The 15,266-nt window shown below is 34.1% G+C and overlaps 1 protein-coding gene across 8 annotated transcripts in view; it reads left to right on the top strand.

The window, feature by feature from the left end:
• The window catches only part of LOC111504946 (DDB1- and CUL4-associated factor 8), a 59,241-nt gene extending 45,001 nt beyond the window's left edge, over positions 1-14,240 (top strand). For 5 of the 8 annotated variants that reach the window (XR_012468333.1, XR_012468332.1, XR_012468334.1 and 2 more), the window contains 2 exons: positions 4,269-5,824; positions 8,109-8,284. Coding sequence is in view for 2 of the 8 variants with exons in the window: in XM_074186262.1 (XP_074042363.1) it covers positions 10,817-10,897 (81 nt within the window). In the remaining 6 variants the exon portion in view is untranslated. Of the gene's footprint in view, positions 1-4,268; positions 5,825-8,108; positions 8,285-10,816; positions 11,637-13,114; positions 13,475-13,581 lie in introns of those variants that run through there. The other 3 variants (XR_002722066.2, XM_074186262.1, XM_023159673.2) reach the window with 3 other exon arrangements.
• The last annotated feature ends 1,026 nt before the right edge of the window (positions 14,241-15,266 follow it).

The following is a 15,266-nucleotide window of genomic DNA, read 5'->3' on the forward strand; positions in this document are numbered from 1 at the left end:
TATATACCGACACATGTTTGTAGGATGTGGTGAATGTTCAGAAATTTGTTGACGATAAACTTTGAATAATTACAAGTACGAACTTTATTGAAATTTAATGGTGGCTTGTTAAAATATATTGAAAACATAAACAAAAAATAAAAGTCCTCAGAAATGAAAATATATTATATGTTGGTTTAAATTGGTAGTGTTACAAAAAACTTGAGAACTCTCTTGCAAATTCGGCACTGAACTTGAGACCATTTTCTGTTTTGTCAAAATGTTCACAACCAATAGATCTCTTAGCTCTAAGCCACATTGTTCAATATCAAAACAGTAATAATAACGGAATAAAGGTATCAACTACACAATAAGTAAGAGAAGAAAAAATAGTGGAACATATGAGTAATAACAGAAATTTCGTTGCAACGGCTTCCAATCCTCCAAACTCAAAAATTATTGCCACTGTTTTAATTTCAATGCTCTCTGTTTGTATTCTCAGTGCGACAAATTCAAACAATCCTAACTCATAAAATAATCCAGTTCATTTATAGCCGATTCAACGATTCCTGCCTTCAAGCAAATAGCAACCTTGAAGCGAATTAATGTGGGCGTTTCACATGGCACATGACCTCATGAGCATCGAGTGATTGCGTGCTTATTGCTTGCATCGCCGGATCTCGAATCAAATCGTTGAGTGACGAGTGACGTAGTATCCGAGTGATTTCATTCGAATATTTCGATTTTTGGGATCACTCGAGTACTCATCTTTCGATTCTCAGAATCATTCGATTATGCCCATCACTGCTTTTTATCACTATTATTTGACCTATCGAAGGCATTCGATACAGTGTGCGTAGTATTTCTTTTGAAAAAATAAGACAATGTAATTTCCCATCTAACGTCATAAATTGGATCAAATCCTACATGACGGGACGAACTATGTACGTCTCTTGTAATAATGTATTTTCTGATTCTCATGCCTTAAAATTTGGTGTCCCCAAGGATCTGTTATCGGATCAGTACTCTTTCTCCTATATGTTAACGACATGCCTCAACATGTAACAACGGGTTATGTTACAATGTTTGCCGATGATACTACCATTACCATATCAGGTTCAACTGTTGAACAAGTTGCTTCCAACGTAAAGACCGTTATCGATGATTTCAGCTCCTGGTGTCAGAGAAATAAACTAATCCTTAACACCTCAAAGTCAGTGGCCGTGAAATTTTACAGGAAATGGCGACCCCACGACGTTATCGAAATTGATGACTTGCAAACGTCCACAGAAGTAAAATTCCTGGGTATTCATCTTGACGCCAACCTAAATTGGGGAAAACAAATTAATCATGTATGTGCAAATCTAAACAAAGCCTTTTATGCTATATGGCAGATGAAGCCCAGTTTAGATGAAGCAGGCCTCCTAAATATTTACTACGCAATGGTTCACTCTCGGCTTAGTTTGAATATCATGGCTTGGGGAAGAGCAAGAGACTTAAATAGATTTTTTGTGGCTCAGAATAGAATCCTGAGACTTATATTTAATTTGAATTTCAGAGATAGTTGCCGGCCTATTTTAATAGAAAAAAAGATTTTAACCCTCATAGATAGATAGATAGATCGATAGATAGATAATATATTTGTCTCTTTAGGTTGTTCTTACAACATGAGATATGATAACTTATCGGTTTTTGTGACAAATGGATATGAACACGAACATAATACACGGCATGGAGCTTTTTTGAGAATTCCACAACACAAAACCTCATTATATGAGAACTCCCCATGGTACAATGTAATCAGGTTTTATAATAAGTTACCAAATCAGCTGAAACAAATTACCAATGGAAAACTAACTTAGCTTACCAAATTTCTGCCACCGCAGTTGTCGGTTGATTGGTTAAACCACCAACACTGACATAAAAAAATTGGCAAGTTGACTTGTATGTCACACCAATAGGTGGTTCCACTTATGTTTCACTTGCGTTTACGCAGCTATTTTTATCAAGTACTTTTCTGGTTTTTCACATTTTGTCTTCAATCGAGGACCGCCTGCCGGTACTGACGATGCCCAATAGGCTGAAACAGCTGTCTACCGGTGGCTCTTGAATTGAAATCGATATGGGAATGATCAGAAAGTACTTATATATTTATCTTTTGATTTTCATGGAATTATTTTCCAGCAGCTTGACTGCATTAACCTTTGTCGTATATTTGAATGATGCAACAAATTTTCCTATATTTTCAGTATTTTAATATTAAATGTAAGTCACAAAAAGGATTTGAAGCTTTATAACTTCTATTTAATTATCTGCGAGCGCTTTCGATAGCTGGTCGTACTGTCATCATCTAGGCTCTACTCAAACTGACGTGTCATCCTGTTGTATGTCCTTTTATACGGTTCGAACTTCTCGCTCGTTCGCCATTTGGTATATGATTTTCCGAACGAGCGAACGAGAACGGATACACCTAAAAGACAATAGATAAATTAGAAAACAGAATCAAATAAAAAATACAGAACAAGGATCAAGCCACCCCAACAGACAAAACAACACAACGATGGACAGCATTTATGTACGTAGGACACCAAACCAAAAAACTAACAAAAGTCTTCAAGCCACTGAACATCAACATTACATACAAGCCAAACATGAAAATAACACAAAAAATGAACAACTATGAAAAAGAAGAAGACAAAAACCAAAACGGGATATACAGTATACAATGCTCGGACTGCAACGAATTCTATATCGGCCAAACCAAGAAAAAACTGATCCAGAGATACGAGGAACACAAAAAGGCATACATAAATTCAATAGTATATAAATCAAACCTCGCAACACACGCCATATAAAACAAACATAATTTTCCCCCACCAGAGAACATAAAACTCATAAAACAAGTTAATAAGGGAAATCGCATGGACATTTGGGAAAACTCAAACATCCATAAATTTAATAGTAACAAATCACTTATCGAGGAGCAAGTACAAATCAAAACACACAATATATTAAAAAAAATCAATACACACTCCTAGAAACAAACGGTAAATCTAGAGAAGATCCAACACAAAGAATAATACCTGATGTACTCTAAATACCGGCAAATTGACCTAAAGTACTTGGAGTACCTGCATTGAGGCGTTCGGACCGTATAAAAGGACATACAACAGGATGACACGTTCAGTTTGAGTAGAGCCTATATGATGACAGTACGACCAGCTGTCGAAAGCGCTCGCAGATAATTAAATAGAAGTTATAAAGCTTCAAATTCTTTTTGTGACTTACATTTAATATTAAAATACTGAAAATATAGGAAAATTTGTTGCATCATTGACTTGTTTTATGAGTTTTATGTTCTCTGGTGGGGGGAAATTATGTTTGTTTTGTATGGCGTGTGTTGCGAGGTTTGATTTATATACTATTGGATTCATGTATGCCTTTTTGTGCTCATTGTACCTTTGGATCAGTTTTTTCTTGGTTTGGCCGATATAGAATTTGTTGCAGTCCGAGCATTGTATACTGTATATCCCGTTTTGGTCTTTGTCTACGAGATATACAGTATACAACAAGTACAAATCAAAACACAACAAGATCTCACATTCAATAAATTAAACAAAACCATACACATTCCTAGAGAAGATCTAACACGAAGAAGAGTACCTGATGCACAACAAATACAAGCAAATTTACCTAAAGTACCTGAAATACCTGAGTTAAGATGACAGTACTACCAACTGTCGAAAGTGCTCGCAGATAATTAATAGAAGATATAAAACTTCAATTCCTTTTTGTAGAATTTAATATTGAAATACTCAAAATAAAGGAAAATTAGTTGCATCAATCAAATATATATATATATATATATATATATATATATATATATATATATGTATACAGCTTGTCAAATGTAGAAAATAACCATTTCAATTAAAAATACGTTTCATCTTCTACCATCCTCTTTCCTAGATTGAACAAAGAGGTAAAATATGTATTGTCGCGAGTCTGAGCTCTGACATTTTATAGCGTGGAGACGTATCCTTGATAGATATATGGTAAACTTTTGTGGTAGCACTTGATGAGCTTTGGATTTAGAAAGTGTTTAGATTTTTATTGAAAATACTGTAATTGTGAAATTGTTCATTGTGCACTGCGCACTTTGAGGTAAGAACTGTATATTTATATTACTACAACCAGTTTAGTGATTATGGCTTGCTTCTATTTGCGCTACCAAATCGCTTACTTTTGAACAATTGATATTTTAAATATTTATTTTTATTATTATTTAGGCAATGTATGTTGAACCTCACCCACACCTCCCTATTATTTGCTCCGGTGGGTGTGATGCTGATGTCAATATTTTTGCGCCCACTGCCCAGAGTCCTCCCGAAATGAAAGGTTTCAAGGAAGAATTCATGAAGAATGAGGTTGAAAGAAACTCTGATTATTGACCTAAAGTACTTGGAGTACCTGCATTGAGGCGTTCGGACCGTATAAAAGGACATACAACAGGATGACACGTTCAGTTTGAGTAGAGCATAGATGATGACAGTACGACCAGCTGTCGAAAGCGCTCGCAGATAATTAAATAGAAGTTATAAAGCTTCAAATCCTTTTTGTGACTTACATTTAATATTAAATTACTGAAAATATAGGAAAATTTGTTGCATCATTGACTTGTTTTATGTTCTCTGGTGGGGGGAAATTATGTTTGTTTTGTATGGCGTGTGTTGCGAAGTTTGATTTATATACTATTGGATTTATGTGTGCCTTTTTGTGCTCATTGTACCTTTGGATCAGTTTTTTCTTGGTTTGGCCGATATAGAATTTGTTGCAGTCCGAGCATTGTATACTGTATATCCCGTTTTGGTCTTTGTCTACGAGATATACAGTATACAACAACAAGTATAAATCAAAACACAACAAGATCTCACATTCAATAAATTAAACAAAACCATACACATTCCTAGAGAAGATCTAACACGAAGAAGAGTACCTGATGCACAACAAATACAAGCAAATTTACCTAAAGTACCTGAAATACCTGAGTTAAGATGACAGTACTACCAACTGTCGAAAGTGCTCGCAGATAATTAATAGAAGATATAAAACTTCAATTCCTTTTTGTAGAATTTAATATTGAAATACTCAAAATAAAGGAAAATTAGTTGCATCAATCAAATATATATATATATATATATATATATATATATATATATATATATATATATATATATATATATATGTATACAGCTTGTCAAATGTAGAAAATAACCATTTCAATTAAAAATACGTTTCATCTTCTACCATCCTCTTTCCTAGATTGAACAAAGAGGTAAAATATGTATTGTCGCGAGTCTGAGCTGTGACATTTTATAGCGTGGAGACGTATCCTTGATAGATATATGGTAAACTTTTGTGGTAGCACTTGATGAGCTTTGGATTTAGAAAGTGTTTAGATTTTTATTGAAAATACTGTAATTGTGAAATTGTTCATTGTGCACTGCGCACTTTGAGGTAAGAACTGTATATTTATATTACTACAACCAGTTTAGTGATTATGGCTTGCTTCTATTTGCGCTACTAAATCGCTTACTTTTGAACAATTGATATTTTAAATATTTATTTTTATTATTATTTAGGCAATGTATGTTGAACCTCACCCACACCTCCCTATTATTTGCTCCGGTGGGTGTGATACTGATGTCAAGGTTTTTGCGCCCACTGCCCAGAGTCCTCCCGAAATGAAAGGTTTCAAGGAAGAGTTCATGAAGAATGAGGTTGAAAGAAACTCTGATTATGATTGTGAATTCCATTGGCTTAGGTATTATATCTAGAGCGAGAGGTAAGTCATTTGAATTTTTATTTTACCTTCCATTTGGATGTCGAAACTGTTTTACAAATGAATATAATCTATATTCCAATCCAACAGACCTTTCCTTTAGTGCTTGTACATTTTCTTAAGAAATTATAATTTGCATTTTAGAAGTGGGGCTTTGATTAGATGATAACTTACTTGATATATTGATTATGTGAGGTAATTCTACAATACAAATGGCTTCTCTTATATCTGAACTCAAATAGGTCTGATGACTGTGACTTGCAGTTGATTGATTTTTTGTACACGCATCGATCTTCATGAGCCGCACATTTCGCAATACTTCGTCCAATTAACAGCCTTAAAACCAGCCTACAGCGATCCCACGTAAAGGGCAAATTCATAATATTTTGCTTCGCGTCGAAGATACCGAAATAAGTTATTTGAAAAAGTTTCTTGGAAATCGATTTTGACCCTACATACCGAATTTCAATGCAAAATTCGAATTTTGTATTCAAGTACGATTATCAATTAATGGTTCTAACTTATTCAACGAAAGTAATTTTTTGTGGAGGAAACATTGTTTTTTTATCAACCTTTTTTGGGTAATTGTTACCTTCCACAATCTGAAAAAAATATAAAAATTATAATGGAGAACTTTATACAAGTGTAGAAGGGCGAACTTTTTAGTTTACCCTGATAATTTACTGAAATTTTGAAGTTTTGAAATATGAAATTATGTCAATGTTGTTGACATCTGTCGAAGAAGTAAAGAAATAAGCTATCAAAAAAGGAATAACTGCGTATATATTCGAATTTTTTATTTTTTATCAATTTCTGAAGACAGAGGCAGATTTTGGCCTCCGAAACGTAAAAGATAAGTGTAATTTCTTAATAATTTTTTTTGATAGGCAAAATTGTTAAATACGATAAGTTACTGATTAATAGAAGATTTTTCTTTGTGAAAAATACTTTGATTTTTACGCAGTAACTTATCGGGGTAAACTAAAAAGCTTGCCCTTCTACACTTGTATAAAGTTCTCCATTATAATTTTTATATTTTTTTCAGACTGTGGAAGGTAACAATTACCTAAAAAAGGTTTTAACTTATTTCGGTATCTCCAACGCGAAGCAAAATATCGATAATTTACCCTTTTTGCTGGATAGTAATAGTCTGGGTTTGAGGCTGCCACTCAGGCTAAGCGAATTATAATGTTTGTCTAATAATTACAAGATTAAATGTAAGTATTAAGTTTTGATTGACTATCTCTTCCCAAAAACGTGTTGATCAAAATTCTAATAAAAAGTTGCACAATTTGGTGCTCAACAGATCATCCTCTCAGAATGAAAAATACTATATGTGATCATTTGAGCTCATTGAGAATAGATTCAACATAATTTTTAATGCATCAAAGGTCATCAGTGCCTGTTTTATTATTTAAAGTGTATCTAATTCTTAATTACTACTCCATAGACTATAAATTTTGAATTATCCAGAATACAATATTTTACCATGACATTTTATGAAAACCCCAATTATGATATAAAATATAGTGTTGCATTCAAAAACAAATTCTTGAATATGCTGTATAGAAAACAACAGATCTATCAATTCAATCTGTGAGGCAGAACTTGATCTAATTTCTTATATATACATCCACTGCCTGAACATTTAATAATTCTAACCGTCTGTGGGCCTTTGAATTAATTCTTATTCGAAGACAAAAGAGCCATAACTTTCCACTTACCTCTTATATAATATTAAATTTCCATTTTTTTTTTGTAAAAGGAACAATTTTCAAAGTCCTAAATGTTAGATGTGTCATAAGTTTGGGAAACAATACGTTGCTTCTTTTCAAATTGTGGTTGTTCACATAAAATGTATATTTATTTTTCCAGCACTTTTTGAGTTAAGTAATGAGCAAATTTTTATAATGATTATTTAATCAAATTCATTCTATCGTGAAAACAGTTTATAGAAAACAATTCATTTTTTCCAAAAATGAACTGAACACTTCTAAGTGATATTCAATCCGAGTTAAACCAACAAAAATTCATGGAACAACTATTTACAAAAAATATCACAAAATAATCAGAAACTTCATTCAAAAAATGAAACCTTATGAAACCTTTTTGAAATTGTTCAGAATCTGTAACGCTTCTGTTAAAAACTATATTTGGAATATATTACCAAAAATAGAATAAAAAATGGCATCTTTTGAAAGTATGCTAGAAGTTCTTTTGTAAAATCCAAAAATATTACCATTTGAAAACAATTTCAACAGTTATCAATGTTCTGTTTTGTTTTTAGGAAGAAGCAGCTGTACATGCAAATATATTTATCTCCAAGGGAAAGACAAGTTACTTCAAGAAAGAAATGATAATATGTTGCGCAGCTGGTTGAATAATAATGATGTGATGAGAAAAAAACATTTATATTTTGTTGATTTGTATATGTGTGCATATATTATAGTTTTTAAATTGAAAGGAGTATATTTTAGGGAAGATCAATTTTTGGGAAAGAAAGGTTTTGGCTTTCTACTTTTCTATCATTATACGAAAAAATTGTGGGAGTTTTCCAAAGAAAGGAAGAAAGCAAAATAAATTCTTTACAGAGATGTATAGATTATGCAAAGAGGTAACTCTTAGACACAAACTGTAAAGAAGCCCTTTCGGAATAACTACTTTAGTATAGACATTGAATTACAGGAAAGAAAAAATACTTTCGAAACAACATTGAATTGAATTATACAAAAAACACTTTTTCCTCTTTAGTTTGTACTCCAAACATTCGTTATGGAATTGAATCAGATATCATTCAAAGGACTGCTACACAATATAGTGTATGAAAGAGGTAAAACTTCGTTTATATGAAACACTGTCATTCTCAATGACAGACATCCGTTGTTGCGTAATAAGACACTTGCCGTGTTGCCTTTTAAGCGCCAAGCTGAATAACATTACAAGATAAAGCACTCAATTCTCTCATAGAATTACGTTTTTATGTCACAAATGAGATGAATCTACTTAAGTATTCCATAACAGTGCGTAATGACATTCATTCATTTATTTGATTCAATCCCAGTCATAGGAATCTTATTTAAAGTGAAAGGGATTCATTTTCAGGAAAGACTCATTTTTGGGAAAGAAGGGTTTTGGTTTTCTACTTCTTCATTTTTATAAAAAAAAAATATTTCCTAGATGCTGATGAAGTTAGACATGCTGTAAATAACAATTTGATAGATAGTTGATAAATGTCGGAGTTGAAGGAAATATCTTCGAATATATCTATTTTTTCGGAGGCTGAAATTATGTAGGTAGGTTCGTTTTATGTTGTAGATGTGCAAAAAAAGGGTTTTTAAATATTACAACTGTGGCGCCAGCCGTAGGGGAAAAAGCCTCGTCCACAAAACTAAATTATTTTTTCATCACTGTTTCTTCATACTGGTATATTTTCAGAGGTTAAACTTGAATTAATATTTTCGAAGATATTACAGAATCAAAATGCAGGAACATAGCGGCGGTACTGGGCCAAATATATGTCGCTCTTTCAAGAGTAACCTCTAAAGAAAACATGTTTGTATTGTCTACTGACAAAGAAGCTGTGAACGTTGCCGGGGCGGGTCGCTAGTTTCCCATTAGTAGCATTTGAAAAAAGATCCGCTCATACCCGTCGACTATCATTTCACTTCCACTATCTTGGCGGGGTGAAATCCAACCCCCAAGTGCTTAATAGGATCAGAGGTCAAGCGATATCTCATATGATAGGTTATCAACTTCTCTCTTGATGCACTAATTAATGCATGAACATAGAGCGCCTATTCGCCAGAATTACGTTCTATAGGGTAAAGGAGGGTAATGGGGGTCACTTAAGCGAGAACTCGAATAAAAGTGTAATCATAAACAAAGTATTTATTGCAACCGCCTTTAAACGTCATATACTTAATTAACTGTCATTAGAAATAATCATCAGCCTCTGTGGCAATCAATTTTGGATATTATAAAATTAATTTAAAAAAAGTTTTGACTCCCATTACACCAACATGAAGGTAATGGTGGTCACCCTGGGGGCAATCGGAGTCAAAGAAAATCTAGCACATATAAGGTAAGACACATAAAAGGTAAGACCTCGTTAGTCCTTAGCTCGCAAAAGTTTCTCAACTTCTGAGAGTTGTCGTTCATATGGGGGCGGCAACTGATTAACGGAAAAACAGATTTTTAAACAGATATCGCAGACATAACCTTCAGCTGAGTTACACCCAGTGCATTTCACGTGAGCCCATAGCCCACATGAGGTGCATCTGTTTCCAGCATCTTCTGCGTCAGTGTCAACATCTGATACAGAAGTTTCATTTGCTTCTTGTAGTACTTGGCGCTTTGCATTTACAGGACCCCTCTTCTGTATTGTAGTCTTTTTTCCCTGACCTTTACCTTTCCATCTCTTCTTTTTCTTTATCCCCTGATTTTTTCACTTTCTTATTTTCTTTTTCTAACAGCTTTCCTTTGATTGGCGTTGAAGTTGAAATTGTAGTGTGGTGCTTCTTTCGGCCTTTTATTGTATCCATAACAGGTGTTTTATCTGGCAACTTGATCAAATCATGCAAATTAGCACTAATTTGATTTGACGTGCCAGCTGCTGGTGATCTAATATCTGGTTCAGAATCAAGTGGGCCTACTCGTTCAGACATTCCAAGAACCAGTGGATCAATTCGTTTTGAAGTACTCGGAACTGGTGAGTGAAATTCTTTTGATGTGCTGGGAATCATGCTGGTAGCTGCGAGAGTTTCATTGCAGTCTTGGATTACAATAGTCTCAAATTGGAGAGTTTCTGCAGCGAAGAAATCTTCTGTGAATACTTCCGGATTTAGTGGAAATATTCCAGTAGCTCTAAAACCCGATTCACCTTTACTAATAGACGCAACATTATTAAATGCTTTTCTCACCAACGATGCTACGTCATAAGGTGTTATCTTTTCTGCAAAATGGTTTTTCAAAAATGAATCAAATTCTTTTTTATAGGGCATTTTGAGCGGACCAAAAAAAGAAACGTCCAGAGGTTGCATTCTGTGTGACGTATGTGGTGGCAGAGACAACATATGAATATGATTGGACTTGCATTATTTGTAGATGGAAAGAGAAATGTGACTAGCATGGTTGTCTAGTATTAAAAGGATGGGTTCATCTGCAGACGGCTTAGCGTGCTGTTTAAAGTGCGCCAACCATTCAAGAAAGAGATTCTCATTAATCCAACCGTTGTCCGAGCATTTGTAAAGCGCTCCTGCTGGACCATCCTTCTCGAGCAGAGGAGTCAACCTTTTCCTGGGGAAAATGAACATCGGTGGTATGTAACCGCCAGCAGCGCTCATAGCACACATCAAAGTGATGTTTTTTCCTCTTTCCCAACTGGTTATCGATCCCACTCTCTTCTGTCCTTTGGTAGCCAGAATTTTTCCAGGAGTTTGAACTGTTGAAATACCCGTTTCGTCGCTATTATAAATATTTTTTGGAACAAATCTATGTTTTTCCATCAGCTGGCCAAGTAGCTCAAAGAACAGACTTATTTCGGTTTTATTAAAAGCTGTTATTCTATTTATGCTGGGGTAGCGGGGGTAGGGATATCATTTTTGCATTGCTCGCTCGTATTGTTTCGTGGATGTGAGGGTGACTCCCATTACCCGCTGACTTCCATTACCCTATTCTCCCCTACCTGCATAAAAGACTGAAGGCAGTTTTCATCGACATTACCTCACAAGTATTCAGAATTACATTTATTTCCAAGTACCTCACAAAATTAAAACGTGTGGGACTGAGTGCAATGGGTCTCTGCGTCTGGGCGTTGTACATGCACACGTCAATATTACTATTACTATATATATATATATATATATATATATATATATATATATATATATACTTTCTACTACTCCATCTGATACAAAAAAAATGGATGAGAGAATCTTCCAAAGAAAGGAAGGAAGTAATCAATTTGAAAATAAGTAACGCTATACATGGATGTGTAGATCATGCAAAGAAGTAACTTTCAGACACAAACTGAAAGAAAGTCCTCCTGAAACAGCTACTTTCATATAAAAATTGAATTACATGAAAGAAAAAATTCTTTCGAAACAAATACTTCTATATGAACACTGAATTATACAGAAGATACTTTTCTCTATGCAGTTTGTATATCAAACATTTGTTGAGGAATAAGAATCAGATATCATTCACATGAGGTCTACTTTGAATGAATGGTAATAAATTGTACTCACATGGAACACTGTCACCCTAACTGGTATACACCGGTGTTTTGCCTTAAAACACTTGCCCTAAGGCTCTTCAGTACCAAATTGGATAACATTATAGAAAATACATACACTTCATTCATGAATTACGATTTTGAATGTCACGGAATATAATATATAATATAATATATAATATGTATATATATATATATATATATATATATATATATATATATATATATATATATATTATATTCCGGTCCCTAAGGCTCTTCAGTACCAAATTGGACAACATTATAGAAAATACACAACAACTAACCCAGCTAATGCCGCGCAGAGAATTGAAGTAAAACCATCAGGCACCTGTGCAATGTCTTCGACTTAGAAGATTCGTCGCAAGTTATTTCACATTATGAAAAGCAGAAATTAATTTCGTTTGGTCAATCCGACCAACAGATAGACCGGTTTCGGGATATTTGCCCCATCGTCAGTACCGGGCATGGTATTTCCAGAACGGTGTGACCGTCTGAGTATCACGACCAAACGAATATAACTCCAGATAGTCATAGCTTAATCATAAAGTCAGATTAATTTCTGCCTTTCATAGTGGGAAATAACTTGCGACGAATCTTTCAAGTCGAAGACGTTGCACAGGTGCCTAATGGTTTTACTTAAGTCTCTGGGCGGCATTAGCTGGGTTGTTTTTTTCGTTGGGTATCTGGCACACGTACCTACAAAGTCGTTGGTCTGCATAGAGGAAAGGGGCAACCCAGAGCATGTCACACTGCACCTCTCCGGAATATTACTCATATATATGATAAATTTATAACTACTGTTATTGATAACTTGGATAAAGTCCTACCTTAATTTTATCCAAATGCAGTAGCATGGACAAATTTTCAACTTATTTCCCAAATAAAAGTCCCAACTGCTTGTTATCATGAAATTCTCTCCGATTTTACTGCTTAGTAGAATGTTGTATATGTATTTAAATTGAGTCCAACTTTGTTTGAGGCAACATTATTTCCTGGGAAAATAAACAATATTATCAGTAAAAATCTTAATACATTTTTAGAAACTCTTGAGTGATGAATGATGGAGATAAAGATGAAAATTGAACAGACAAGCGAAACCCTCCAAAACTCGAAACTTCAACAGATTGAACAAAGACTGAAGGGAATCCAATAGATCTTCAGATTCTTCTTCTACAGAACAGATCCTTTCCAGTGGCTTTAGCTATGGCATACAAATGGATGTCCTGAAATGATAGTATTGAAATGCTGGGAAATGATATTTAATGGCTTGCTGGGAAGTGCTCAATAGAAGGTAAACCTTTGTATCCCCGTACTTGAGCAAATTTTGTTATTGCAGATATTTTCGAATGTAACAGAAATTGTAATTTGAGGTCAATAAAATTTCTTTCTTTCTTTTTTAATTTGAACGGTAAAATTTCCAAAACATTTCTTGGAATCGTTATAGATTTCAGTTAGAAGTTGATTTATTATTATTTTTTGAAATGTACTCATTACATTTTATTTTTAGTAAGAAACCGCCAAAAACATGAAAACATCTTCCCATGACCAGTACCACAGAAGCAAGAGTAGCATGAAAATTTTGTATTATTGTAAATAAATTTCACTTTGATTTTCATGACATCATGAACATACTTTTTTCAAAATGAGTCTACAAATCAAATTTGCAATAGATTGAGATGGCAGTGATTTCATCGATTTTCGCTTTTTTATACCTAGTGAGATTATAGATATTATCTTGTTCGATTGATGATCTATTTATTTTGTAGACACGACGATAGTCGTGTCACGAAGTGTTCTGGCGATGCATTGAATTTATTGGAGCCTCTGGAGACACCCTACATTTTGTTTTATAAGAGAGAGGACATTTTTAGATCAAGATTTTCAGATGATGTGGTGCTGCAGGTTTTTCCGGGTTTTCCTGCAGCTGAAAAAGCAAATGCGCCGCTGGAATCAATGAAGTCGCCCCGGAGCGCTAATTAATTTTTATTGTTGTTTTTATTTTATTTTTATCGTTGTTTTAATTTTCAATTGTTAATAAAAAGTGGAAAATAAAAATAAAAAATAGAACATAGTAGAAACTAGACAAAAAGTTTTTTTTATTCTATGTTTATAGATACTGTAACTTTCTTAAGTTATATTAAATGGCTCACTTTTCGTTTAACTGAACCCAATAACAGCTTTTATTTCTTCTTGTTTTTCACCCCAAAAAGAAATTCAGAATGGATTACTGCAAAATTTTCTCATAATAAAAGAAAGTACAGTGTAAATATTGTTACATTTTTCCCATGGGTTTGCCAATAATTGACTACATTGTACAATTGAGCATAACTTTATTTCACTGCTACACTGACAATACAATCAAACACTTTAACTGAAACTTCAAAGTAGTATTCAAATGTCTATCGCCTTATTAAATCACTTCGAATCGCACTGCCCACTATACTTTTCGATATGCGAATGGGTAGTGGAAGTCTTAGGAAGCTGATAGAATCATCCACGAAGCCAATAGGGAAGTCGCTGGAGGTATCTTGATGCGAGCGAAAACAAGAACAATCGCGAAGCGCAAGTCGAGCTGAGCGCGATCTTGGCCACGTTACAATTGATTTACGAAAACTAGCGGCGGCCGTCGATATCTTTTTCAGGGGATGATTTACAACAATATGTATGCTTAGGTTATTATAAAAGTTTAAAAGTCCATCAGTGATTGCTGTTTGGTTTCTGTAAATCAGCGTTGCAAATCAAAAGTTATCAAATTTATCAATGAAATTTCCAACACAAATTTCGAAATCCTCCGAGCCGTTATCTATGCATGCCGTAGCAAGAGACAGTAACATTGGATGTTAACGCCACGTCACGTGAATGACACGAAAAAATATATCCTTTTCTAGATATCTTTTCTAGTTTTAGATTATGAATGGACTGACCCGTTACTTGATGAAAATAGTAAAACTATCCACGATAATAATTATACGATTTTCACAAATATTTTGATTTCTACCGAGGAAGCTACGGTATTAGCGAAACACGTCTAGAAATTGAAATCTTTGTGAAAATTGTATAATTATTATCATGGATTCAGTTTAGATGAAAACGGAGCTGGAGGTCCAACAACAGCTATTGCTGTTTCGATCCGCCAAGGTCTCATCAGTGTGCTAGGCTGAACTGTCCTCAAATGATAGAAGACCTAATAAA

This window comes from Leptinotarsa decemlineata, unplaced genomic scaffold (assembly GCF_025532065.1).
Source record: "Leptinotarsa decemlineata unplaced genomic scaffold, Ldec_3_MD MMD2_tig00078422_RagTag_RagTag, whole genome shotgun sequence".
Taxonomy (NCBI): Eukaryota; Metazoa; Arthropoda; class Insecta; order Coleoptera; family Chrysomelidae; genus Leptinotarsa; species Leptinotarsa decemlineata.